Here is a 26574-nt window from a genome sequence, read left to right on the forward strand (position 1 = left end):
TGCAATCAGAAGCTTACCTAGTTTTGGAAATGTGGCACAATGGCCTTGGGACCCTCTCAAGAACCCTTATGTCTCCTTTCCTCCAACTTGCAGGGGCAGTCTTGGGGCTTCCTGGCTTTACACAATTTTGCTTATACACGCAATAACCCCCACAAAAGATGTGAGTTACCTGTGTATATCTATGTTCATATCTTGGGTTGTGTATCACTAAGTTAGAGCCATTGAAATGAAAGAACTTTAGTTACGTCCGTTAACTTCAATGGGTAGAGAAATTTGATTCTGTTGTGGGGTGTCATAAAATTTATACACCACTTGGATCGTAAAAAAAAAGGAAGCCCCAAAGTGCATCTGTGGAGTTTTGCTACATGCCTCAAGCCTTCCAGAGGGGAAATAAGTATAGTTCTTTCTGTTTTTCCCTTTCTTCCTAGTTTTTAAGTCGGGTTTTAGCTAGACAGTTTACAGTGATCAAGTACAAAACAGAAGCGTAGTATTAGCAAAAGTATGCAAATGAATGGGTAAGTTTATCTTACTATAGTGTTTTTGTAAGGGGAAAAAATGGTCATTTGTCGCTGCCAGTAACAGGTAGGCAGCCGTGTTGGTCTGCCGTAGTCGAAACAAAATAAAAAAAAATCCTTCCAGTAGAACCTTAAGAGACCAGCTAAGTTTGTTATTGGCATGAGCTTATTGTGTGCATGCACACTTCTTCTGAAGACAATCTGAAGAAGTGTGCATGCACACAAAAGCTCATACCAATAACAAACTTAGTTGGTCTCTAAGGTGCTACTGGAAGGAATTTTTTTTATTTTGTTTTGGCTGCCAGTAGGCAGCAATATGGGATGCGGGTGGTGCTGTGGGTTAAACCACAGAGCCTAGGACTTGTCGATCAGAAGGTCGGCGGTTCAAATCCCCGCAACGAGGTGAGCTCCTGTTGTTCGGTCCCTGCTCTTGCCAACCTAGCAGTTCGAAAGCACGTCAAAGTGCAAGTAGATCTGGCGGGTAGGTAAACGGCGTTTCCGTGCACTGCTCTGGTTCGCCAGAAGCGGCTTAGTCATGCTGGCCACATGACCCGGAAGCTGTACGCCGGCTCCCTCAGCCAATATAGCGAGATGAGTGCCGCAACCCCAGAGTCGGTTACGACTGGACCTAATGGTCAGGGGTCCCTTTACCCCTGCAGCAATATGCACTGTACGAGGACAACAGAGGTTGGAGCCATCATGAAGCAGGCTAGAAGAGCAAGGAAGCAGGCAGGTGGCCCAGATAGTCTCCCCATGATCATCACCACCACCTGCCTGCCCATTTGTATGCACACACAACAGAGTAAGGGAAGACAAGTAACTGGGTGGGTCAGATTTCTGGGCAAAATGTAGCAGAGAGTTGTGGTAGTGGAGTCAATGAGATGTGGGGTTGGCAGAGTTAGCGAGCAACGTGAGGAGTGGAAGCCTGTAGTAATAAATATATTTATTTAAGCAAGTGGAGGGTTCTAGATTTGTTTTGAAGTTTGCAAAGTCACAGAAGACATCAAATCAACACAACTCCCGGAGCTTACTTACAATACTCGACAACTCATTTTGATATTACGGTTTTGCGCAACGCATATATACACAAACTGGAAAGAGAAATTTGCTCTACAACACGGAATAAATTTAGCCTCTGCTACCAAAAGCACACAGTGCTTAATATAATCTGTTCTTAGGAAGATTAAACAACACTGATGTAAAGATCACAAGTGATTTACAAACCATTCTTCAAAGAAATGAATCAATATGAAATCTATTCAGTATTACAAAGCCAGAGGCTTAACATTTTCACCAAAAATGCAAGTTGAAAATGTTTAAGTACATTTTGAGGGGAACAGGGTACTGCAGTGATTACTTTGAAATAGTCGCAATTACTCTTTCTAAAAAAGAATACGGCCTAGGCTCTGCATATGTTGCGACTCCATATGAGTGCAAGGAGTGCAAAAAGGGGCATTGATTGGATAATTCAGCAGTATGAGAATCTCAGCTTTTTCAAAGTAATAATAATAAAGAGTAGGTTACTAATCCTTATGGCTGTGAATGTATGTTTGAAAGTTTGCAGGTGAGATTTCGGCAGTCACCGGGGCAGTTTAATAAGATTTGCATTAGCTAGCGATATGGCAGCAGTGCCTTGCGCAACTCTTTGGCTTTCTAAATGGCAGGCAAAACCAGAAAAAAGCATGCAGCACAGTGCAAATCACAGAACTATGCAAATTTACTTAGGTGGCAGGCTTTTCCTTTTCTTGGCACAGAATGTGGAACGTATACACAGCTCTGATGACGGCTGAATGCAATGCTCTGAATTCTACCATAGGATATTCTAAGACATCCTATTCAAAACTAATACAACATAACCATCCTGGCAGTAATGACCTATCAAATCCCATGGCATTCTGGGTCAGCTATAGGCAGTGGAAGTGATGTGCTTGAGCAGAGTTAACACAAATAGCTCTTCCCAGCATCTTTATTGTCAGATGGCAGCCCAACATCTGTCTGCCATATTAATTGTTGCCTGTGGACTATTTCGCACAGAATGAACTGTGTAAATGTGGAAAATACATGTGCAAACAACTTCGGTTGCTAAGGAGACAAGATTCAAAGTATAGTCAATGGTAACCGCCCCCCCCCTTATTTTTTTACAATGGGATGTATAACAAAGGTCCTTTAACTGCAAAGCAAGTAAGTGGCTTTAAAGAATACTGTGATGTTTCTGAAGGACTTGATATACTATTGCTTTCAGCAATCCCAATGCAGGGCCTTATTTCTGTTAAATAAGCAAGATTGGCCACACTGGAGACTGTACAGTTATCAATCAATACTGATTGATATAAGTAAAACTGAGCTGTCCATAGATCACAGCCTCACAGCGCCCATTTACATTACCAACTTAATACCGGCTTTATACCAATGCCACTATATGATTTCCCTGCAAATTTTAAGTGGGTGATTTTGTTGAGAATCATGCGTCAAATTCCCACTTCCTTCACAGAGCGAGTTCCCTGGGAAAAAGGAATGGCTATTAGTGTACAAGTCTATGTGATACACCCAATGTGATCTGATCTTAAAAAGCACACAAAACCAATATTGTGTGAACTGACCCTCACATCCAATTTGTGCCATTACCAAAGATGTTTATCAGTAGGCATATGCTGCTGGTGGGACATTGAGAATGGAATATATGGGCTTAAAACATGTTACCCTCACAACTTGTGAGGCAGCTTAAGCTGAGAAACAGCCTGGATCATAGTTTTAAGCCTGGCATTAGAGTCACTCTTAAAAAAAAAGTTTGGATATTTTATGGTTCTTCAACAGGGGGATCCGATGGCAGGCAGTTCTGACAGCATCCCCAGAAATTAGATTTACATCCTGATAATAGGGATGTGATAGTGACGGTCATCTTCAGTCAGAAGAAAGACTTCTGGCCAGTCCCTCTGATACACGTCTGTGTAGCTTTCTTGGGAAATGGCTGAATTAAACTTGCACAACCTGTAAACGGTTATCTTGACTTCAAGAGAATGCCCAAGGAGAAACAGTTCGACCTGTTAAGCAGAAAAGAATGAGAATTACACACTAGCAAACCATAATAAATTGAGTTTGTCGAGTGTGAACATGACATTGATTTGGAGTCATGTCAGCAATTAAAAGATGTAACTCAGACATTTAAAGGCTGTGAAGAAAAGTACCATATAAAAACAAGTGGGAACCCATGAATAGAAGTTTCATGATGAGTGACCCCAAGCCCTTTTTTTTCTATTTGTGACATGTAGGGTGGCATTCTATATCTGGGATATCTACTAAAACTCATGAAACTGACTTATACACCTCTGGAAATTTAAATCTGATGTGAGAAAAGACGTGTATGTGAATGATAAACATTGTAAGAAGGTTTGGTGAGATTCCATTAGGGTTGTAAATTGCTGTTTTATTGAAGTAGCTTTAACTGTCTCTGGACTTCATTTAAAAATGCTGCTATATTCTTTTATTTCCTTGCAAGGGATGATTTAAACTGTTAATTTATGGTTTCCTAACTCTGTTGTTAGCTTCTGTAAGCTTTCCTGCGGAAAAGATGGAGATATATGTTTCAAATAACTAACAAGAGTAGAATTCCATTTCTTAAGAAAGAAAATGAGCTCCTTCATTTTAGAAAACAGTTACTAATCCATGTGCCAAATAAGATAGGCTTGAAAGTGCATGGGAGGTGTCTTGTGAAATCTCAGGTAAAATAAATATGGCCAAATAAGGTTTCCACTGCTCAGGAGATGAAGCTTCAGGGCCCATATACTTATTGTCCCTTCCTTGTGACTAATAGAGATAGAGGAAGCAGAAACACAATTCAGGTTGCCTCTTGAAGAAGAAATCTGTTCGTTTTTTTACTGCACACAGCTTGCCCTATTATTTGTTTCCTTGATGTAGACAATGCTGCATTAACCTCATGAACACATCCAAGTACTGCAGTATTTAAAGCTTTTCTTGAATGCTACAGAATCGTTGGATTTAGTTTTTCCAGCTCATATTTACCTGATCGAGGCCTCTTCTCTCCCCTATGGCGTTCAGATGATTCATCATGTAGCTCAAAGGGTCCAAGGAGGTATCGCGTACAAAAAGCTGGTTAAAAAAACTTGGGATGCACTCTTGCTTGTTGTTCAAGCATTCGTAGGCTTCTATTACTTGGTAGAGCATGATGAATTTTATGGCCTCGTACAGTTTGTGCTCCAAACTTTCGTCAGCAAAAAGGGCGTTGCACAAGTTCCCTCTTTCATATGGGTCTTTAATACTACTGACTTCCATCCACTATAATCCACAGAACAACAAAGAGCAGACGAGGTGGGGGCAAAAAGTTAGCTTGAGGAATAAAACAGTTAAATAGCAAGTAGCAGTTTTATTTTTAGCTGAAGTATTTAATATTGTATATACTAACAGCAAACTCAAATTCTCTGAATTCTGGTCCAAAATGGCACTAAGAGTAGGAGTAAGGCACCAGCAAGCTGAGTGAAGCCCAAGGACTGCAGAATACCAATACAATAACATACTATTAAGGTGGCAAAAAAGTAAATAAATCCCAAAATGGTGCAGTGAGGACTGAGCATGCTTAGTGGTCATGGAATGCCAACTGGCTGCAGAGGTAAAGAAAAGAAAATTGTGGGGAGAAGGAATTAAATGAAATGCTGTGGAAGAGATGTGCAGGAACACTGTAAATATTTTGTACCTTGCAAGATTTTGTTACAGGTCCCACTTGCACTCAGATAATGGTGATTCACAGGTGTAAAAGGTAGCTTTAAACACCTGTGGTTCAGCCACTCAGCTCTCAGCCATTCACTGCTCTGAGCAGTTGTCCTTAAAGGTGGGTTATCAAGCTTTAAAAACCAACGGTACCTTTTGAGACTAGCCTTTATTTGACGCACTTAATCTCCCGCTTTTTAAAACCACATTGGTTCAATAAATCTGCACATCACTGAAAACTCAATGCGGTGCCTTTTTGAGATACTATGGTTCTGTAAAAAGGTGTGAACGTTTTCTTCAGTAACTGTGAAGTAATAAGAATAACTCCCCATCCCATCAAAAAGTGTATTTTAATTCTATTTTGCAGGCCTGTAATATTAAATTTACCCTCTCCAATTAGATTACCCCCACTAATTAGTTGACTAGAGCTCCTGTTAACTGATCTACAGATTAAACTAATTAAATGTTCTGCCTCCTTGCACCTCAATTGTCTCTTTCCCATTTGCTCAGTGGTAGGACATCTGCTTTGTATGATGATCCCAGGTTCAATCCCAATCACCTCCAGTTCGCGCTTGGAGAAAACCCTGTTTGATATCCCGGGGTAAGAACTTCAGTACATAACACCCCTCCCCACCGAGATAAGGCGTTAGTTACAATCGTAATGGTTTCCTTATATACAGCACTACACTGTTGGTCTAATGGAAGTATGTGAAATGTAACTGATATGCTTTTGTGCCTAAATGAACCATTACATGTAGTGCTGTATATAAGGAAACCATTACAATTGTAACTAACGCCTTATCTCGGTGGGGAGGGGTGTTATGTACTGAAGTTCTCACCCTGGGCCAGCAGGGGGATACTGTAGATAGTTATGCAAATAAGGGATCGAAAGTGACGTTCAGTGATTGGATAGTTTTAGGAAATTGTTACAGTTATGTTGTACTGGAGCGCTATATAAGCAGGCTGACTGAACCCTTCATTTCAGTTCTGTTCTGGCCTGTGAATAAATAAGAGCTGTTTGAAGAATCGCTGTGTCGTCTGATATGTTCACCCACAACTTAACAGTTTAATAACAGACCAATGGGCTGATAGATAAGGTTGTGGCCCTAATATTTCATCCATAGCACAGTGATAGTTTATAGTGACAATGGGCAATCCATCCATCCTGCTGATACCTTCCCACTCACCTGACTTCTCAACATTTCAATACATCTACGCAATTTTCCCAATGTATTGGAGCCCGTGTACTGTTCTGATCCAAAACTATATTGCTGGATCCAGTTGCAGCCTTGCGAATAAAGAAGTTTCTCTGGGAGCTGAAATAGAAGAGAACATAACCAGTGGAGGAGTTCAGTGGGAATTTTAGGATTTCGATCTGAATGAAAGCATGGTGCATTGGGTACAGTGTCAGATTGGGACCTGGGAGACCCGGGGTTGAAATCCCAACTCGGCAATAATGCTAAGTAGTTGATTTCAGCCTGACCTACCTCACAGGATTGTTGAGGATAAAACAGAAAGGGGAAGAACTATGTATACTACATTAATAATAATTAAAAAAAATATGTATACACACACACACACACACACAGTGGTACCTCGGGTTACATACGCTTCAGGTTACATATGCTTCAGGTTACAGACTCCGCTAACCCAGAAATAATACCTCGGGTTAAGAACTTTGCTTCAGGATGAGAACAGAAATCGTGCGGCGGCAGCGCAGCAGCAGCAGGAGGCCCCATTAGCTAAAGTGGTGCTTCAGGTTAAGAACAGTTTCAGGTTAAGAACGGACCTCCGGAACAAATTAAGTACTTAACACGAGGTACCACTGTGTTTATGTCCATTTGACTGGGTTTCCCCAGCCACTATGGGCAGCTCTCAACAGAATATTATAAACACAATAAAACATCATACATTAAAAACTTCCCTTAACAGGGCTGCCTTCAAATGTCTTCTAAAAGTCAGATAGTTGTTTATTTCCTGGACATTTGATGGGATGGCGTTCCACAGGGCGGGTGCCACTACCGAGTTCCCTGTAACCTCACTTCTCACAGTGAGGGAACTGCCAGAAGGCCCTTGGAGTTAGACCTTAGCATCCGGGCAGAATGACGGGGGTTGAGATGCTCCTTCAGGTATACTTGAGCTGAGGCCGTTTAGGGCTTAGAAGGTCAGCACCAACACTTTGAATTGTGCTTGGAAATGTACTAATATACTAGAAAATCATTCACTTTGCATATAATCATTTGTTTCAGGATGTACCTTTAGGACATCTGTTGCCTTTGTCCACGATGGAAGAGGAATACCTTGGCTGAAAATCTGGAACAACACAGCTCTCAGCACACAGTAGTTATCTCCCCTGACCTGCCGTACATATTTCACATGATGTCTCCAAAACAACTCTTCATAAGCCTTAAAAGAAAAAGAGAGAAAATACCAAATTAACAAGGAATGGTATTTCCTGAATTTTGGATGGGGACAAATGATTGGCTGGAGCAGTTGATGGAGGACCATTCTAAAGGAGAACACCACAAGCAGCTCTGCATGAGGTAAGGTCAGGGGCTAAATTTTGGGTATCAGCAAGAGCAGCCGAATGGGTGGCAGTCAGAGCTGACCACTGGAACGCAACCCATGGGAAGAAATTCCTCCAATTCAATTCTCAATTAAGCAAATGGGAGCTGTGCAGCAGCCCAGTTGTTATCTCACACAAGACCACCACATTTTCGGTGAATCTTGTGAAGGAGAGCTTCCCCAATGGATTGTGCACCATGTTAATTAGTAGGGGGAGAAGCACACCTTATCAAATTTTCTAATACCTGAATGGCCAAGATTCCAGACACTGAGAACATTTCATTTTCCTTCTCCTGTGTTCTGTCTCCTTCACTGCAATGCGATATATGGGAACTAACCATTAGACAGCCATGTTCACATCGGGGATACCAATTATTCAGGGACTGAATAAAGTACAGTGGTACCTTGATTCTCAAACTTAATCTGTTCTGGAAGTCTGTTCCAAAACGAAAGCGTTCCAAAACCAAGGTGCGCTTTCCCATAGAAAGTAATGCAAAACGGATTAATCTGTTCCAGACTTTTTTTAAAAAACACACACCCTAAAATAGCAATTTAACATGAATTTTACTATCTAATGAGACCATTGATCCATAAAATGAAAGCAACAATCAATGTACTGTACTATAAAATAAATAAGACAGTATTGTGGGTGATAAAAAAATTAATTATTATTTTTCCTTACTTGCACTGATGATAGTCATTGTTTGGGTGGGGGGCTTTTATCCATTTCCGCAGTCACACAATCAAATCAATCAGTAGCTGAACTGGGTTCCACACAGTCACAAAAACAAATTAACTGAAAAAATTTCAAAAACAAAAATGCAAAATAAATAGTAAAAACAAAAGCGCCAAACTTAATCCGTTTGACTTCCGAAATGTTCGAAAACCAAGGCACAGTTTCTGATTGTTGCAGGCGCCCCAGAAACAATAGCCGACAGCCACATTGGATGTTCAGCTTCCCCAAAACATTTGAAAACCGGAACACTTACTTCTGGGTTTTCGGTGTTTGAGAACCAAGGTACCACTGTAGCACCTTGAAGCCTAATTTTAATATATCCTAGCCTTGGGCAACAAACCTCTTTACGTGCTACAGGTGAAGCAGGCAGGCAGCAAGCAAGGCAAGGCCATAAAACAGGAGAAAGCTAGCTAGTAACAACAACAGCAAAAATCACATGTTTAGGAAGCTTTTTAAGTTGGAGTTCTGCTTTATTTATTATAAACCTATGTACTACTAGATGAAGCATCTCTTTTTTTTGAGGTGGAGACCTTGTCATGGATAGTACATTATGATCTATTTTGCGCCTTTGCTCCCTTTTGAAAATGGCTGTAAGGAATGAACTGGAATTACGTTGTGAATGGATGTGCTCGATGTTATTGCTTAATCTATGCGCCCAAGGGAGACACTGTAGTGCAGCTTGCATCTTTTATGCAGTCTTTGAAAGTCTATTGATGTGGGAGAGGGCTGAGCTGGATTTTGAACTTTGGTTTCATAGGAGAACAAGCTACAACAAGTTGTATGTTTGCACAGTCTTTGCTTCCCTCTCCTCTGCATCTAAGGGGGGAGGACTGAAAGTGTCACCTTTTGACCAAATCCCAGTTTCTAGTTATGTGGGAACCTGTGATTTAGTCTACCCGGTTCATTAACAAATCTGAAACCAGTATGACCCTGGTTCCTTTAAACTAAGCACGGTTTCTCAAATGTGGATGTAACAGAACCCCATCTTTTATTCAAAAGTGGAAGGTTTCGATCTCCTCCTCCAAGCAAAGGGGTGCAGGCATGAGTCGGAGATGTGTTCTTTTAAAACGAAGCCATTGCTTACAATTGAATCGAACCACACTCGCTCTGTCTTGAATTTGCATGCCAACTTTGTGATATTTCAAATTTCAAGGCAGATACTGCATTGCAGTATATTACCCCAAGGATCGCCTCCCCACATATGAACTGATCCAGACCCAGCGATCATAATCTGAGGCCCTTCTTTGTGTACCTCCTCTATGAGAAGTCTGTAGGGTGGCAACATGAGACTGGGCCTTTTCTGTGGTGGCTCCCCTCTTGTGGAATGTGCTCCCCAGGGAGGCTCACCTGGCGTTACATATCTTAAGGCACCAGGTGAAAATGTTTCCTCTTCCCCCAGAGCTTTGGCTAATTAAACAACCTGTGGCCTTTTAAACTGGGGGGTATTGCTTCATTTCTTATTAAGTTACATATTTTTGTGTCTTTACACTGTAAATTGCCTTGTGATCCTCGAATGAAAGGCCAGTATATATGGAAAATAGATGATAATTTCCTCCCTGCTTTGAAAATGGCACAGGGGTCGGTCAAGCTGAAATTTTAATTTGCAACAGGGAATTGTGTTCTGTATGCAGGTGCCCAAACTCATCTTGATATCTCGGCATTTAGCAGAGATTCTGTGTTAAAAATATACAAAACCAAAGGCCAAACAAGCAAGCTGAACTTTGCTCGGCCATCCCTGCAGTGTGTCCATTTCCGTATTAGTAGCTCACCCCTCTCATTCTTAGTCTTACCTTTCTCATGTGTTTTGCCTGCTCTGTTTCCTCTTTCCATTCTTTTGCACAGTAGCCAAGCAAATCAGCTTCAGCCAAAACACCTTGGTTATCTAAGTATAAGCGCAGGTATCAGTTAGTAAAATGAATCTGTTTAAGATTATATGAATTCCCCCCCAAAAAAAGAACATTAACACAGTACAGCATATATTACTTGTGAATTTTCTCTGCAGGTATCTGCTCCACCTGAAAGCCAAACAACAAGAACAGTAGTCAGAAAGTCTGCATCAAGTAAGCACTGTTTAATAATAATAATAATAATAATAATAATAATTTATACTGTTGGAAGCTGGTGAGCGGGAGATTTGTGAATGACTGAAGAAAGCACTTCATTGTGTAACGCAAAAACAAATATAGTTCACTACCACAAGATATGGTAAATGGCCACTAGCTTAGACGGCCCTTCAGAAAGGATTAGGAAAAATTAAAGCGCTATAAAGAAGTATTTGCCCTGATGGCAAAATGGAGTCTCCATGTGGAATTTTCTGCTACTGCTATTCAGGCTGCCCAATGCTCTCTATTTCAAATGTCCAGGCTGTGAGGACCATTGTTTATATACCCAAAATGGCAGCACCGGCTCACTAGAGGTTGGGGCAGGGGGAATTTTGATATTTGCAGAAGTACTGTACTTTTCCATGTGTATAAGACTAGTTTTTTTTCTTAAAAAATTACGCTAAAAGGTGGAGGTCGTCTTATACATGGGTAGTGCATAGGGTGGACGTTTGATTGGTTGCTGCTGTGACTATTGGGCGTGTTATTGGTTGATGCGTCAATGGCTGGTGTTGATTTGCTGACGATGTGGCAATTGGGCAGGCAATTGACAGCTGCTTCCAGCAAGGGGACAGACAAGAGGAAGTGCCCCGCATGTGGGTGAGCGATTTTCGGCAATTCCCCCTAAAAAAATCTCAACAACCCTGGGTAACACCCCCCCCAAAAAATCTCAACAACTCTGTGCCCTCTCCCCCCACTTTCTTAAATTTTAGTCCCCCAAAACATGTCTTATACATGGGGGCGTCTAATACACAGAAAACTACGGTATTTAAAAAATAGAGGGAAAGCTGAGAGGGAAATCAAATGGAGCAGAGTAGCTGGACTGCTGAACAGCATCAATCCACGCTACAATGTTGGTCCGTCTTGTACCTCTGAATACCAAACCTTAGAAGCTTCCAGAGATACCTGGTTCCCTGCTCTTAGACCAGAAGGACTCATGATCTGTTTTAGCAAGGCTGTTAAAGGGTAAAGGTAAAGGGACCCCTGACCATTAGGTCCAATCATGACTGACTCTGGGGCTGCGGCGCTCATGTTGCTTTATTGGCTGAGGGAGCCGGCGTACAGCTTCCGGGTCATGTGGCCAGCATGACTAAGTCGCTTCTGGCGAGCCAGAGCAGTGCACGGAAACACCATTTACCTTCCCACTGCAGTGGTACCTATTTATCTACTTGCACTTTGACGTGCTTTTGAACTGCTAGGTTGGCAGGAGCAGGGACTGAGCAACGGGAGCTCACCCCGTCACGGGGATTCGAACCGCTGACCTTCTGATTGGCAAGTCCTAGGCTCAGTGGTTTAGACCACAGCGCCACTTGGTTCTAATGCTGGGCTGGAAAAAACTACTTATGCAGCCCTCCGCGTCATCTGAACCTCTGGACACTGCACACCCAACTTCTAGCTTTCCAGACTGCTCCAATTGGTAATTGTCTCCTCTTTCTGTGTGTGTTTGTATGGGCATGTAGGGGACAGCTGAATTGCATGGGGTTGTCTAGATCAGGGATGTCCAACTTTCAAGAAACTGCGATCTACTCCCACTAAAAAACAATAGGCAGTGATCTACCCATTGTATTGACCAAAGTTGTTGAGCTTATTTGGGGGGGGGGGAAGGAGCTGGGTTTTTTGTTTTGATAAGGATCATGTGATTGACCACAATCGACCAGGGATGCCCCACGATCGACCGGTAGATCGCGATCAACCTGTTGGACATCCCTGGTCTAAATGATACTCGGGTCCCTTCCAACTCTACAATTCCATGGTTCTGTGCGTGTGCACACATGAGAGAAAAGGGATGGGGTGGGATGACACACAGGAAAACTATGCAATCCTGCAAACTCTGCCCAGCATAATATCTGGCTGTACTGACCATTGATTGTGCTTTCCCTCCCACTCATTGACTTTAACAATGGGGCAGTGGCACTTCAGAGGAAGAATTACTCCATAAAACCTACCATTTTAGCAAATGAGCAATATATGTATAGAGTTGCCTGCAATACCACAGAGCAGTAGCAAGAAGAGTCATGGTTAATGCAAACTGTCCCTTTACAGCTTGCAACATGTAGGGGTGATTGACAGCTCTGATCTAAGAGGGTACATCATTCTATCCTAAAACAGAAAAAAAAGAATAATTATTAACCTTCATTGTTTCTATATATTGCCAAAGTAATTCTTCTTAAATGTTAGGTTTATTAATTTCTCAGCACTACAGTGGTACCTTGATTTGAGTCCGGGATCCGTTCTGGAGCCCCGGACGCTTGACAAAAGGGATGTTCTGCGCACGCGCGTGGAGCGATTTAGCATTTCTGCGCATGCGTGAGCAGCAAACCTGGAAGTAACCCATTCCGGCACTTCCGGGTTTGCCGCAGATGTTCGCCGAAATAGACGGTCGATGGGGCGGACATTTGCAGAGGTATTACTGTATTATCAATGCGACAATACAACCATTTCAGAGTCTCCTACCATACAACAGCTTACCATTACTTCTTCCTAGAAAGCACACAGCAATGGACCCTCCTGCCCTGCCCCACCATATTAATGACACATTCGTAACTAACGAAACATCAGGCAGTCAGGAAAACAGAAGCAGTATTTACAGATCAGGGACCCTGTTCAGATTTTCCCAGTCCCCTTTTTAAAAGAAAAGAAAAGAAAAGAAAAATGGTGCAAAGGAAATCTTTCGATTTACTGTTGGCAGTTCATGCCATTTTGTAAACAAAAAGTGAACAAGAAGCCTGTACTTGCGACTGAGAAGTCACGAAACTGAAATAAGTCAACCAACCAAAAGACTGACCACAAGGTTGAGAAATGGCTTGCAACAGGGCAACCGTCTCTCTTGGAAGGTGGACGACTCTCCTTCCTTGGAGGTTTCAAAGCAGTGGTTGGATGGCCATCTGTTACAGATGCTTTAGCAGAGATTCCTGTATTTGCAAGGGGTTGCACTTAGATGACCTTTGGGTTCCCCTCCAATCCTACAGTTCTGATTCTGTGAACCATTGTGCAATGAAGGTAGCAAGCCTAGTGTCAGCCTCTTTTTGGGAAAGGACTTCCTTAGCTCTGCTTTTCTCAGATCTCACATTTTAGGTCTCCCCATGACCACCATCAGGCATTTCAGCTGAAAGGTCAAATTGGAGACAGTTGCTAGTGTGGAATGTTTAAAGGCTGCGAGAAGCTCATCTGGTTGCTTCCCCTGCCTCCCGTCACTTCCAGGTAACTCAAAATCAGAAAGGAAGCTCACCATCATCTCTAAACATTTCATTCTAGCCCCTTTGCCCTTCCATTTCCTGAGAAATGACCTCCGGCTTTAAGACAGGCACTCTAAAAAAAATCGAGGGGTTACTTTAAATAACCATGTTTCCCCTCAGTAAGTTTGCTTCGCTGCTGGCATCAGTGCAGAAGGTCAGCTTGTACCTGATAGAAGAAGAAGAAATACCTACATTTACCTTTGTACTGCTGGATGCAAATGCCTGTCTTGATTGCTAATGTTCCAAAAAGCAACATCATCTGATAGCTGCCTGCTTATAAAACAGTTGTCTAAATATAGGGCGACAAAAGCACGCCTTGCCAAAAGAAGCCTTACAGTTTCTTTATGCAAAGTTTTGCCATTGGTTCATTTAGCTCATTACATGGATGGACCGCAGCTCTCTAGGGTTTCAGACATTTGAATGCAAGGCATGTGCTCTTCCAAAGAGATACGGCATTTCCCTCGCCTCATTAACTTGGCAAAGCAGAAGTAAAACATTCAAATCAGGGCGTCTTTATTGATGAAGTCCTGGTGCATTAAGGGTGGACTCATACTGGACTGTCCACACACCCATTCTGCTTTATTAGTTGTCCTGCGACGCTTCCCCAATGTTACCACTTGGTTTCTGTCTGGATGGAGGTGCTCTTTCTCTGTAGTGCAGTGAAAGCAGGACAAAACCCAAGCAAAACACCAGAACGTTTGTCATATGAAAAGTCCCCAGGGTTTCAGTAGGGCATGCACTGATTGGAAATGTTGAATGCCCATTCCGAAATTTTTGAAGGCTCAAATGGCAGGATCATGTATAATGACTCTAACATCATCACGAACACAAATCACTATGAGTGTAGAATAGAAAGGATGTCTGGGGAGTCCCTAAATTTCAAACTGTGTGTAATGTGTTGAGGTTGATAAATCAGGTTAAAAATATATGCATTGCCTTTCAGGCTTTCAGAAGAGGCCTTATCTTTGAGCTGTGGTGGGAAGCAGGGGAACTACCATATTTTTCGCTCCATAGGGCTCACCGGACCATAGGGCGCACCTAGTTTTTAGGGGGGGAAATAAAGGGGGGGAATTTATCCCCCCCCCGGTCCAGGAGCGGCGGCAAGATTGCGCACTGCGCTCCGAAGGCTTGCGGATAGCTGCCTGAAGCCCGGCGAGCGAGATGGGTCAGTGCGCACCAACCCCTCTCGCTCTCCAGGCTTCAGCGAAAGCCTGCATTCGCTCCATAGGATGCACACACATTTCCCCTTCATTTTTGGAGGGGAAAAAGTGCGTCCTATAGAGCGAAAAATACGGTAACTTGAAAAAAATATTGGTACATAATTGATCACAAGACATGGTGTGCACACATACCATCTGAATGTCAGTGCCAATCAACCTGGGGGGGGGTCGCAGCCCCCTCAAATATTTTATTGGGGGTGGGTGAAGAGACCATGGCCTCTAGGAGTTGGTTCCTATGGGGGGGGGAACCTGTGGCCCTCCATATGCTGTTGGACTCCAACTCCTATCAGCCCCAACTAACACAGTCAATAGCCAAGTATTATGGGAGCTGTTGTCCAATCACAATGGGAGTGCCACAGGTTCCCTATCTCTGTCTTTGAAGGATATGCACAGGACTGAGCTGCTTTAGGTACACCTGTCAGAAAGGGAGCGGTCTAGAAAGCCTGGACTTTGGATTCTGATATTTCAGAAGGGAGGAACAGAAACTACAAAAGCCTGCCTATTTTGACTGAGCATTTGCATGCCACACCCAAGCTCACTTCTTTTCTTTAAAGGCTTCTATAAGGTGCCCACTAAAAGTCTGTTATAAATCCTGCAGCTGTTTCATATTAGGGGCTCGATATCCCCCCACTTCTTGCCCTTGAGGCTGATTTTCTGCTCCAGCACTCAAACTTGCAATATTCTGTAGCTCTTCTTCAATTGCATGGGCTGATCCTGTGTGGAATGTCCCTGTGCCAGAAGCATCTACAGTGGTACCTCGGGTTAGGAACTTAATTCGTTCTTGAGGTCTGTTGTTAACCTGAAACTGTTCTTAACCTGAAGCACCACTTTAGCTAATGGGGCCTCCCGCTGCCACTGCACCGCTGCTGCACGATTTCTGTTCTCATCCTGAAGCAAAGTTCTTAACCCGAGGTAATATTTCTGGGTTAGCAGAGTCTGTAACCGGAAGCGTCTGTAACCTGAAGTGTATGTAACCCGAGGTACCACTGTATAAACGTTTATTGCGTAGGACATGGAGAGCCAGTGTGGTTTCCTCCAGATGTTGTCAACTGCAACACGAACAGTTGTCAGGGATGATGGGAGTTAATAACCCAACACAATGGCTACCCCTGGGTCTGGCATATGGCAAGGCAAGTTCAAAGCGACAACCTCTACTGCATTGAAAACTACCGTTTTATTTTAAGGTGTTTTGTAAACAAACAACCTTAACCTTATTTTGGAAACTCTGAGTTCTTCCACTGTGTGACAGCAGCATAACACAGAACTGATAGTATTGAGGCACAGTTCTGCAGAATCTCTTTGGGGAAATGGTTCTTGCTTAGAGTGACAGAGGTCATGTTTTTATATAGAAGGTCCCAGATCAATACTCAGCTAAAGGATCAGGTGGAGGGTGCAGACCTGAATGGTACCTTGGAGAGCCACTGCCAAAGTAGACAGCCCAGGCATTGGCAATGGTATAAAGTACAGGGGTACCTCGGGTTAAGTACTTAATTCGTTCTGGAGGTCCGTTCTTAAACTGAAACTCTTCTTAACCTGAAGCACCACTTTAGCTAGTGGGGCCTCCCACTGCTGCCACGCCGCCGGAGCCCGATTTCTGTTCGTATCCTGAAGCAAAGTTCTTAACCCGAGGTAATATTTCTGGGTTAGCGGAGTGTGTAACCGGAAGCGTATGTAACCTGAAGCGTATGTAACCCGAGGTACCACTGTAGCTACATCCTCATTTACAATAAGCCTGTAACATATGCACATTTAACTTGTGTGCATTCAGCTTTACACACTTGATAATTTTTTTTTTAAAATTAAAGTGGTGAGGTTCTGTGAAAAATGATGTTGGCAATCCCACCAGCCATTGAACCCAATAGGTTTTGACTATACACAATTTTGGCTTAAGGCACGATCCCTGGAACGTAACTCCCACATAAGTTGCGGGCTTATTGTATACAGTGGTAACTCAGGTTAAGTACTTAATTCGTTCCGGAGGTCCGTTCTTAACCACTTTAGCTAATGGGGCCTCCTGCTGCCGCCAGAGCACGATTTCTGTTCTCATCCTGAAGCAAAGTTCTTAACCTGAGGTAATAATTCTGGGTTAGCGGAGTCTGTAACCTGAAGCGTATGTAACCTGAAGGTACCACTGTACTAATTGCAAACTCAATTATCCAAGTGTGGATCCTCATGTAGTCAAAATCCTGCTAGCCACACACAAGAGGGAAGTTTCAGACAGGTTTGGGGGAACCTTCAAGGTTTCTAGGCATACTAAAAACTTTTATGGAAAAAGTACCCTAAAAGGGGGACTCCAAACCAAAGCAATGAAGGCTGAGCATGAGTGTGCCACGGAATGGTGGCTGAGTGCTGACAGAGCGATAACATAAAACCAATGAGGGGCTAGTCTATTTTTCTTGTTGGTTGGCACTCTACCCCACTGCCACACAAGAGCTCTGAACAAAACTTGAGCTTTGAGGCTTGAATTCAAAAATGATAATCTAACAATAGTGATGAATTTGAGCAAACAGCTTCCTAATATACAGCTCTTTTTTTCAGGCCAAATCAGATGTGATGTAGAATATCTGTGAATGAGATCTCCCACATTTTTTTAAAGGACTGAAAACAACTGCATGGGGCAGGATTGGGAAATGGGGGGGGGGGGAGTGTTAACTCTCCCCTCTCAATTAAAACCACCCCCTGAAGCTGCTATTTACTTGTGGGCGGAAATATAACAGGTACCCATTCTGCTGCCAGCCAGTGCTCTACACTACCCTGCGAGTGTGAGTGCGCAAAAGAATGTAATAAGCAATTGCTACCCACATTAGGATACCACAGACATTTGCATCCTCGATCACACGCAACACATATAATGTGTGAGGATTATGCTCTAGCCACAATGCCTTTTAGACTGCTTTTCTCTCTCACCCCTGCCTCAAGTGTTAACTTCTACTGTAAAAAGGAGGTGTAAGAATGATAAGAGTTAGGAAAGACCCTGAGAATCCAACCCCTTGCAATGCAGGAATATGCAGCTGCCCAATTTGGGCATCGAACCTGCAACCATGGCATTATCAGCACCAGGCTCTAACCAGCTGAGCCATCCAACTTGTATGAGAAGTAAGGATGTCTCTGGCCTTGAACTTTTCCCTATTTTCCATTTTTGGCACATAACGCCTAGTGCCAAACGCTCTTGAGTCGACAAGCAAAGGTTCCCACCCCTCCCCCATGCAATCTGATAAAATAAAAACCTAGCAACGCACCCACCCCCTCCCCTTCCTTGTCCAGAACTCAACCGCGCACCTATACACAAAGGCGACGCGTAAAAAGTCTCTGCCTGGAGCGCTTTTGCGCGCGGCCAAAAAAACCCCAGGCGCTTCCCGAGTTTTCCCAGCGCACAGGTCAGGCAGCAAAAAAGTGGGGGACTTGGCTGGGAGTTGCCGAGGAAGTATGGAATCGGGGCCCTCAGCTACATCTGCTTGTGGGGAAAGGAAGCCCAAAAGCTGGGCGCGCCAGACAGAGAAGGGAAGTGCAGAAGGAGAGAAGTAAGCGCTGCCTTCCGCTGTTTGCGTAATTGCGCGCAGCCAGCGCCCCTTCCTCACCCCGGGTCTCGCCTCCAGGGAAGCTCTCGGAGAAGAGCCGCTGACTGCGGACTGGTTTTCCTTACCGCCTTCGCAGTTGCTCGGGCCTCTTCTTGCCTGCGGCGCACTCAGAGGGCGGGCGCGGGTGAGTGGAGGCGGCAGAAAGGAAGGGAGAAGGCGCGACACCAGCCTCACTCCGCCCGCTGCTGGCGGACACAAAGGCGACACCGGCCACGCCTCTGGAGGCTGGCGGCCCGGGCAGGAGAGACGCCCCGATCGCCAGAAAAGCCCTCGCGGAGTAACAGCCCACTTTCCCTTCTCCCTTTCTCTTGGTGCTGCTGGAGTCGAAGCGCACTTGGGCATTTTAAAGGCGAGGTTACAAGTAGATGTAAGGGCAAGGAAGCGAGAAACAAGAGAGGAAAGACTGCCATTGATTCTTGAATTGGTCCTGGCCGTGTTTTGGAAGGAAGGCATGAGAAGGGAGGTATTCCACAATTTTTGTGAAGGCAGAATCGCGCACTGCATCCAAACCATACTGCAACCTCACCAGCCCCGCCTTCCTTTTTTAAAAAAAATTGTGTTGGGTTTGACAGGCTGCTGGACACAGCATGTTGAAAAGCCTTTTAAAAAAAAGGAATGAGCCTAGGTTTTGTGAAATGCGCTGCATGTTACTATTTTGACATCCACATTCTGAAAACGTTGCGCAAGATGAGAAAGAGGAGCCGATGAAGGGCCTTAAGGTGTTAGCAGTCAAAAGTTATTTTGTTCCTACTGCAGCAGTTTCAGAATAAATGCACATAACAGCTCAAAGACTTCTAAAAACACAGCCTGCTTAGTAGAAAAGGGCCTACGTGAATTCTGGCCAACTGGTGACTAGAACAATTCATAACCCTGATCTGAAGAAAAGCTTATATTAGAGTCTGCAGTTATAGCAGAAAGAGCCACTCTGAGCAATATGCTTATGGGGGATCCCCAGGATTTGCTTTTTTGCAGGGTGGAGGAATAAGTAAATACTGCAAATAGATAACCAAATACGACAAGCATCAGATAACAGGTCTATAATTTCTGGTAGGTCTGGAGGCTAAGCAGTAGCCAGGCCAGATTGTCCCATCTAAAACAAATTTGAACACAGAGCAATACTGGACTACAGTTCAGGACTGTGTTGTGCACCTGTTAAGCTGGGGATAGTGGCGTAATAACACGAGTTGGATTGCAGCAATTACTTTACCAGGGAAGACCAAAAATGGCTATAAAATGAGTCAATAAGTTTCTTCTCTGGACAATGGGTGTGTCCTTCTCAACTTCTCTTTGTTCAAGTGATTAGTTGGCCAATTGCTTTCCTGACATCAGTCGTTACCATGATTTCATTCACTGGGTAAACACATTGACTTGGGGAAATAGGTTAGTTTGTTACAAAATGAATGGGCATAATAGTTCTTGCATATTTTGCCGATTATTTTAGGTTCTATGATGGCAAGAGTTGCTTTTTAAAAAACATTTCATTAAGAAATCTGGGAATCCAGAGATGATAGCTAATCCAGGAGGGGCAACTGCCCACCCCCCGTGCGTATTGTACATGCTGATAATTTAGCAAACAAACAAAAAGCAGCCCAAATAATTTTCATCAGGAAATAACTGCCAAACCATTTGCTTCAGTAGTCCATAAAAAAGCAGCACAGAAGTAATGCAGAATGACCTAAACTTCTTGGTTTTTGAATGGTGGAGATTTAAGAACAGCAGTCTCAGAGGTGGGAAATGTTATTTGAAATTGGCCTCTGGTTTATATGGCTGTAAGGTAAAGCTAAAGGGACCCCTGACCATTAGGTCCAGTCGTGACCAACTCTGGGGTTACGGCGCTCATCTCGCTTTATTGGCCAAGGGAGCTGGCGTACAGCTTTCGGGTCATGTGGCCAGCATGACTAAGCCACTTCTGGCAAACCAGAGCAGCACATGGAAACGCCGTTTACCTTCCCACCAGAGCAGTACCTATTTATCTACTTGTACTTTGACGTGCTTTCGAACTGCTAGATTAGCAGGAGCAGGGACCGAGCAACGGGAGCTCACCCTGTCGCGGGGATTCGAACCGCCAACCTTCTGATCAGCAAGTCCTAGGCTCTGTGGTTTAACCCACAGTGCCACCCGCGTCCCTTGTATGGCTGTAATATACATCTATATAGCTTGTGTTGCATTGAAACCTCATATTTTATCCAATGCAATATCCTGTCTTCTCGGGTGCATTTGTATCTGGCTGGTAGCTATTGAAAAAATAGTGTTGCAAAAGTTGGACTCCACCCTCAACATGTGGCAAGATTCCAGGCGCTCACCAAGGGTCTGTGTTGCTGTGAGAATCAAGACATGGTGGAAACTGTCGTGCCTTTAGAAATGTGTTTTAATTACACATATTTACACCTTTAGTCTACATAGAGGGTGTCCAGATCTTACAGCATGGTCCACTCAAGTGAGGCTTGTTCCCCACAGCAGTGCAACACTGGAGTCCAAGGCATCTCTCCTAACCTGCCTTCAGCCAGCCAGCCAAAATGGTTCTGCCCCTTTTCCAGCTATTCCAAGCCTCCTGTCAAAAGCCCCAAACTCTTCCTGTGACTCCACACCTAGTTATCCTGGGAACCGTCCAAATCTGCTGCCTCTGTTCACACCTCAAGCTAGTGGGGAAGGACAGTTCTCTTGCATTGCCAGTGGCCCTCAATGGCCCTGTTTTTTTGCTTTAAATGGCTCTAGCCTGGGCAGATCATTTTGCAAAAGCTAGCCCAGGAATTCCTCTGCAGCTTCTATTATCCCTTCACATCCAAAATAATAAAAATCCTACCCTTTATTAATTCCTAGGGTTTAGCCCCCACCCCCCAATTCGTAACAATAGAATGCTTGATAGTTCAAATGTTAGCCACTGTGTCAGGTGCAGAGAATCTGTGGCCCTGCAAATGTTGACGGACTACAAATGCCATCATCCCAGACCAGCTGGGACTGATGGGAGTTGGCAGCCTCAACAGAAATGGAGGAAACCAGGTTCTTCACCCCTGTGCTATATATTTGATTATGGAAATTAGTTTCCAGGAAATGCAGTATTTTACATGTACTGCTATGGGAAAGGCCATATTTTGCATCTGTTCCATAAACAAATCACAAGGTACGGCTTTTTAAAAAATCAACACACGCACATACCAATCCTCAGAGGTCTATATTATTAAAAAATACTCTGCCACAGCAAACTCCTACAAGTCCCCAGATGCGTTTCAGATGCATGGGTTAGACTAGAAACAGGGATGATGAGAGTGGAGGCTTATATCCACCTAATATCAATCTAAAAATGGCTGACATTGAATCTGCTCCCCCGAGGAATAGCCCCACTGATCCTCTGCGACCACTTCCAGTCAGGCTGGCAGACAGCAGTCCTGAACACCCTTCAGAAACTGGGTTTTGCCCCTCAAGCCCTTTTAAGTCTCGGGTTGGGCCAGGCAAAAGCTACAGTCAGGCAAAGAATCATAGACACCAACAGTACTGCTCAAGATGCCCCGTCTATAAAATTGGAGAAATCGATATAGCTCGTATCCAAAAATGCAAGAAGGGCTTTTACACTTGCCAGAAGCTCGGCTCTGCCCTTGCTGGTCCTGGAAGGATCCTTTAAAAAAAGTCCCATATGCTCAGAGACTTTGTGCCTGTTCATTGGGGGATATAGGAAGCCCAGAGCACTTGTTCTTTAGATGTCCCTTTTATGAAGAGGCACGAAGTGAGACCATTGATCCCCTGCTGGTGAGGCTCACTGACCTCCCGGAAAAGCAATATTTGACCTTTTCCTGTTAGGCAAAGATCATAAGACGACCCGGATGGTCGCCAGTTTCTGTGTACAGATCTGTAGGCGCAGACCATCCCGCAACCCAAACTAGTTTGTTAAGAAAATCCCCAAACTCGGTTCCATGGGTGACTCTGGGTCATCTTTCTGTGGTAGCGTATCTTAAAGTTTTAGGTGTCTATATGCTTATCGCATTTATAAATTTTAAATTTATTGTTGTGCATTGTTTTAAATGTTTGTTTTCCTTCTGGGATTGTACCCCCATGTGTGTTTTATAAGCTAGTCTCTGACCATAATAAATTATCTATCGATCTACTCTGCCACAGCTTTGGTTAAAGAGTACTGTCTCTTCTTAGGGAGTCTGGAAACTTCCAATTGTCAGAGCGTCCCAATATTCACCTGTGAAAGACTGGAAGATCAGCCAGTTGCCACTTCTGTCACGATCAGGAAGTTTGGCTGTGCTTTTCCTAAGTTGTTCTTCCAGTTCACTGGAATGAGTGCACAAGAACTTCCCAGTAAGATGCAACACAGATCATTGGCTTCTACCTTGCTGCCTCCAATAGTGGCCCAAAATCCCGCCTTAGTGCACAGTAGGGCAGGTACTGATCAGTGTTAAAAGCCTAGAAGGTTTTTCACAGCCAGATCTAGAAATTACAATTCTTGTCGATAGCCATCTCTTCAGTTGTCGGGAGCTTTCAAGACAAATCTTTAACGGAAGTGTTTCAGGCCTGGTGAAACTTGAGTATCATCATTTGCTGTCAAGTCACTGTGGCCCAGATACTAGTTAAATTTTGGGACACTGGAGATATAGACAGAAAATGGAAGTGTTGCTCATTGTAGAGGCAGATCTTTAGACTGAACCCACTGTTCCCTTAAGTTGGAGTGGGGCAGCCACTATGAAACATTACATGCAAATCTATGTAGCTAAAATGTACAAATTAAACACAGACTTCCAGGTCAACATTTATTTCCCAAGTAACTCCTGCACAGAACAACATGCTCACATTTTGCTTTTATGAGATGTTGCCTGTGGAATCAAATAGCAATTAAAAGGTGGCCGGTGAGGCTTTCAGGGCTGGTGCAAACACGTTGCGCAACTGATTGATGTATCTAGATTTATAATTAACTTTACCCTACATGGCTGCCACTGCGGCTTACAGTGAGGCAAAGCAAAACCAACATCTTGAGAAGTTTTTTTTTTTTAAAAAATGATTAAAAAAAAAGCAATTCAGGATCTGCCCTCGATTTCCTGTTTGCAAGAAAATAAACTCTAAGGGGCTCAACAGCCTTGACAGAAAAAGGGAATGTTTTTGGTGAGCTTCTCTCGGGAGGAGGTTTCCCCAAAAGTCTTATTTGTAGTGCCAAACGGCCCTGTCTTTTCTGCCACTGAGGTAGAAGCAGCAAATGTGGGAGGGCTCACTAAAGACCAAGGGGTAAAGTTTGCTCTTACTCCAGGGTAAGAGTAATACTTCACTAACCCACCCCCCACATAGATGTGAAAGTCCTAAATTCACCTATTAAAATAGCATTTAAATAACTGTTTGGGACTGCTGTGAGTTTAGCTGTCCTGTTTTTTTCCCTCCTGCTGTTTTTAGACTATGTTGGATTGTATGCAGTATTAGTTTCTATGATTTTATGATCATTTTAAAAAAATATGATCATTTTAAAAAAATTGACTGGAAGCAGCTGAGACAGCTTAGGTTTTTGGGTAGCATATATACGTTCTAAACCAGCCAACCAAGGAGAAGGCTTAGCAAATACTTATTTGGTGTTCTCGTTTTCTACATGCAGGTAGTATTTTTTGTATTATTATTTTTTTGGCAAGGGGAGTTTTAAGCATGAAATCCTCTATGTACCTTCTGAAATGGTACATGCATACCTGCTGCTGGATCAGGGCATGAGGAAAAGCCAGGAAAGGGTTTACCACTTGATTCTCTTTAAACTAGCTCTCTGTGACATGAGAAGAATGCTTTTCCATCAACAATTTTTAATTTATTTCCGGCTTACCAAACACCTCACGCTGCACTACCAAGAGAAGGCAAAATATATCCTCGCTCCCCAACACGCATGCACCTACATCCATACACAAAACCATCTCTCAATACCACTATGGTGATTAGCTTTTAACCTGAGTTTCTTAGCCAGTGCAAGGCTGGCCAGCAAACACTGATAGCACTCAGCAACAGACATCTCAACCGACTTATAATACTTTCATTTGGCTAGTAAAAAATAGTGTTGTATGATAACCAATGGTGCTTCTGCCTGGGGGTAGGGGAAGAAACCACCACCCAAAATTTTACACTTATGTACAAAATACTGGACTACATACTCATCCTTAGCATCAAATATGGTAATATTTGCCTGCAAATGTGTCCCTAAACAAGTGTGTAATGCTACAGATTAAAATTCTTAAGAGTTATTAACATACACACCATTTCAGCTCCAGGAACTCGCCCCTTTTTTTCTGCTGAATTAACAATCTTCACTCTTGTCAACTCATCATCTAGTTGCCGTATCATTATCTTGGTTGTCCAACTGTTCAAAACATCTCTAAATCCTCTACAAATCGTCGAAGCTGAAAAGTCTTTCGAGCTAGAATTCTTTCCCCCCTTTAATTCAATTGCTCATTGCCACAGAAAGCCGCCTTTTCAGAAACAGATAATCTTTACAGACTGAACAGCGAGGAGCCCAGGCTTCCTGTTACGTTTCCGATAAACTTCTTGAGAAACATTTCATGGTTTGTGCAGATACTTCTCCAGATGCAAACCAGAAAAAGAAGTTGAACGTAACATAGAGGAAGGAGGCTTCTCTTTTCTGTGATGGCTGCAGGAGAGCTCAGTTTAATCCATCCTAAATTGGAGCAGTCTACAGAAGATTGCATTCCCATTAACAGCATCAGGTTTTTCTACCAGGAATATTCAAAGAGCCTTCTGTGCACTTGCCCTTGTCCATAGGGGCGATTAAGTCCAAGGTGGAATTCTAATTCAGGAAGGTAGGGAGGCCTTCACAGGTTGTATGAAGCACCCAATACATCCCATCAAATGGTGGCTTCTCACAAGCCATCGCTCTGCATTAAAAGGTAAAGGTAAAAAAGGTAAAGGGCCCCTGGACGGCTAAGTCCAGTCAAAGGTGACTATGGGGTCGCGGCACTTATCTCGCTTTCAGGCTGAGGGAGCCGGCGTTTGCCCACAGACAGCTTTCTGGGTCATGTGGCCAGCATGACTAAACCGCTTCTGACACAACGGGACACTGTGACAGAAACCAGAGCGCGCGGAAACGCTGCTTACCCTCCCGCCACAGTGGTACCTGTTTATCTACTTGCACTGGTGTGCTTTCAAACTGCTAAGCTGGCAGAAACTGGGACAGAGCAACGGGAGCTCACCCCGTCGCAGGGATTCAAACCACCAATCTTCTGATCGGCAATCCCAAGAGGCTCAGTGGTTTAGACCACAGCGCCACTCATGTCCCCCATGATAGGAACAACTAGGTAAACACCCTTTAAAGTAACTAAACACTCTAATTGTTTTCAATAACCTCCCCTCCCAACCCCCCCTTCAAAATTCCTGACCTAAATCTCACAGAAAAAGTTAATATCAGGAAGCCACTAAGTACAATTTCCAAGTCAGAGGGTGAGGCTTTAGTGCCCCATGTGTCTCCTTACATTTCCTTGTGAGGAGAACCAGCAGAGTGTTCTATTTTTTTTTTTAGATAATATTTATTCAGAATTTTGAAGATTACAAAGAGAAAAAAGAAAAGTAAAAAAGACAGAAAAAGTACAATCATTTAAAAAAAAAACAAAAAAACAAAAAAAAACCAGATTAAACCTTTACATAACTTTCTTCCTTTATTTCCTTGACCTCCTCACACCTCCCATTTTTGTATTCTAATTCAAATTGTTATTTCAGCAAATCCTTCCAACCTTGTTTTTATCTTAATAATTTGATTTAATATATTGTAGTTTTACGTTCACTCTTTCGTCAATTCATTTTTACTTAATCCTTTATATCATTTCTACCAAAGCCATATAATTTTCTTTTTCTAACATCTTTCTAACAATCCTTAATTTTACAATATTTTTGAAGATATACTGAAGATATACAATATTTTTCCACTCTTCTT

The 26574-nt window shown here is 43.3% G+C and overlaps 1 protein-coding gene and 1 long non-coding RNA gene across 4 annotated transcripts in view; one reads left to right on the top strand and one right to left on the bottom strand.

Moving 5' to 3' along the window:
• Positions 1-1441: 1441 nt before the first annotated feature.
• Positions 1442-25703, bottom strand: OTULINL (OTU deubiquitinase with linear linkage specificity like). Of its 3 annotated transcripts, none has more exons than XM_083624788.1 (8): positions 24888-25703; positions 12584-12737; positions 10522-10553; positions 10329-10420; positions 7494-7643; positions 6425-6553; positions 4536-4808; positions 1442-3556 (listed from the first exon to the last, which is right to left on the bottom strand). In XM_083624788.1, exons 2-8 carry the CDS (start codon positions 12688-12690, stop codon positions 3377-3379), a joined length of 963 nt encoding a protein of 320 aa, XP_083480914.1. In that variant the 5' UTR covers positions 12691-12737; positions 24888-25703; the 3' UTR covers positions 1442-3376. The 3 variants fall into 3 exon arrangements, with proteins under 3 accessions (XP_083480914.1, XP_083480912.1, XP_083480913.1); XM_083624786.1 differs by lacking the exon at positions 24888-25703 and adding an exon at positions 18737-18888; XM_083624787.1 differs by lacking the exon at positions 24888-25703 and adding an exon at positions 18672-18862.
• The window catches only part of LOC310767617, a 47616-nt gene continuing 31580 nt past the window's right edge, over positions 10539-26574 (top strand). The window contains exon 1 of the long non-coding RNA XR_014550967.1: positions 10539-10598. This is a non-coding gene — a long non-coding RNA (uncharacterized lncRNA). The remainder of the gene's footprint in view (positions 10599-26574) is intronic.

The sequence above is a fragment of the Podarcis filfolensis genome, assembly GCF_964270895.1.
Source record: "Podarcis filfolensis genome assembly, chromosome: 7".
NCBI lineage: Eukaryota > Metazoa > Chordata > Lepidosauria > Squamata > Lacertidae > Podarcis > Podarcis filfolensis.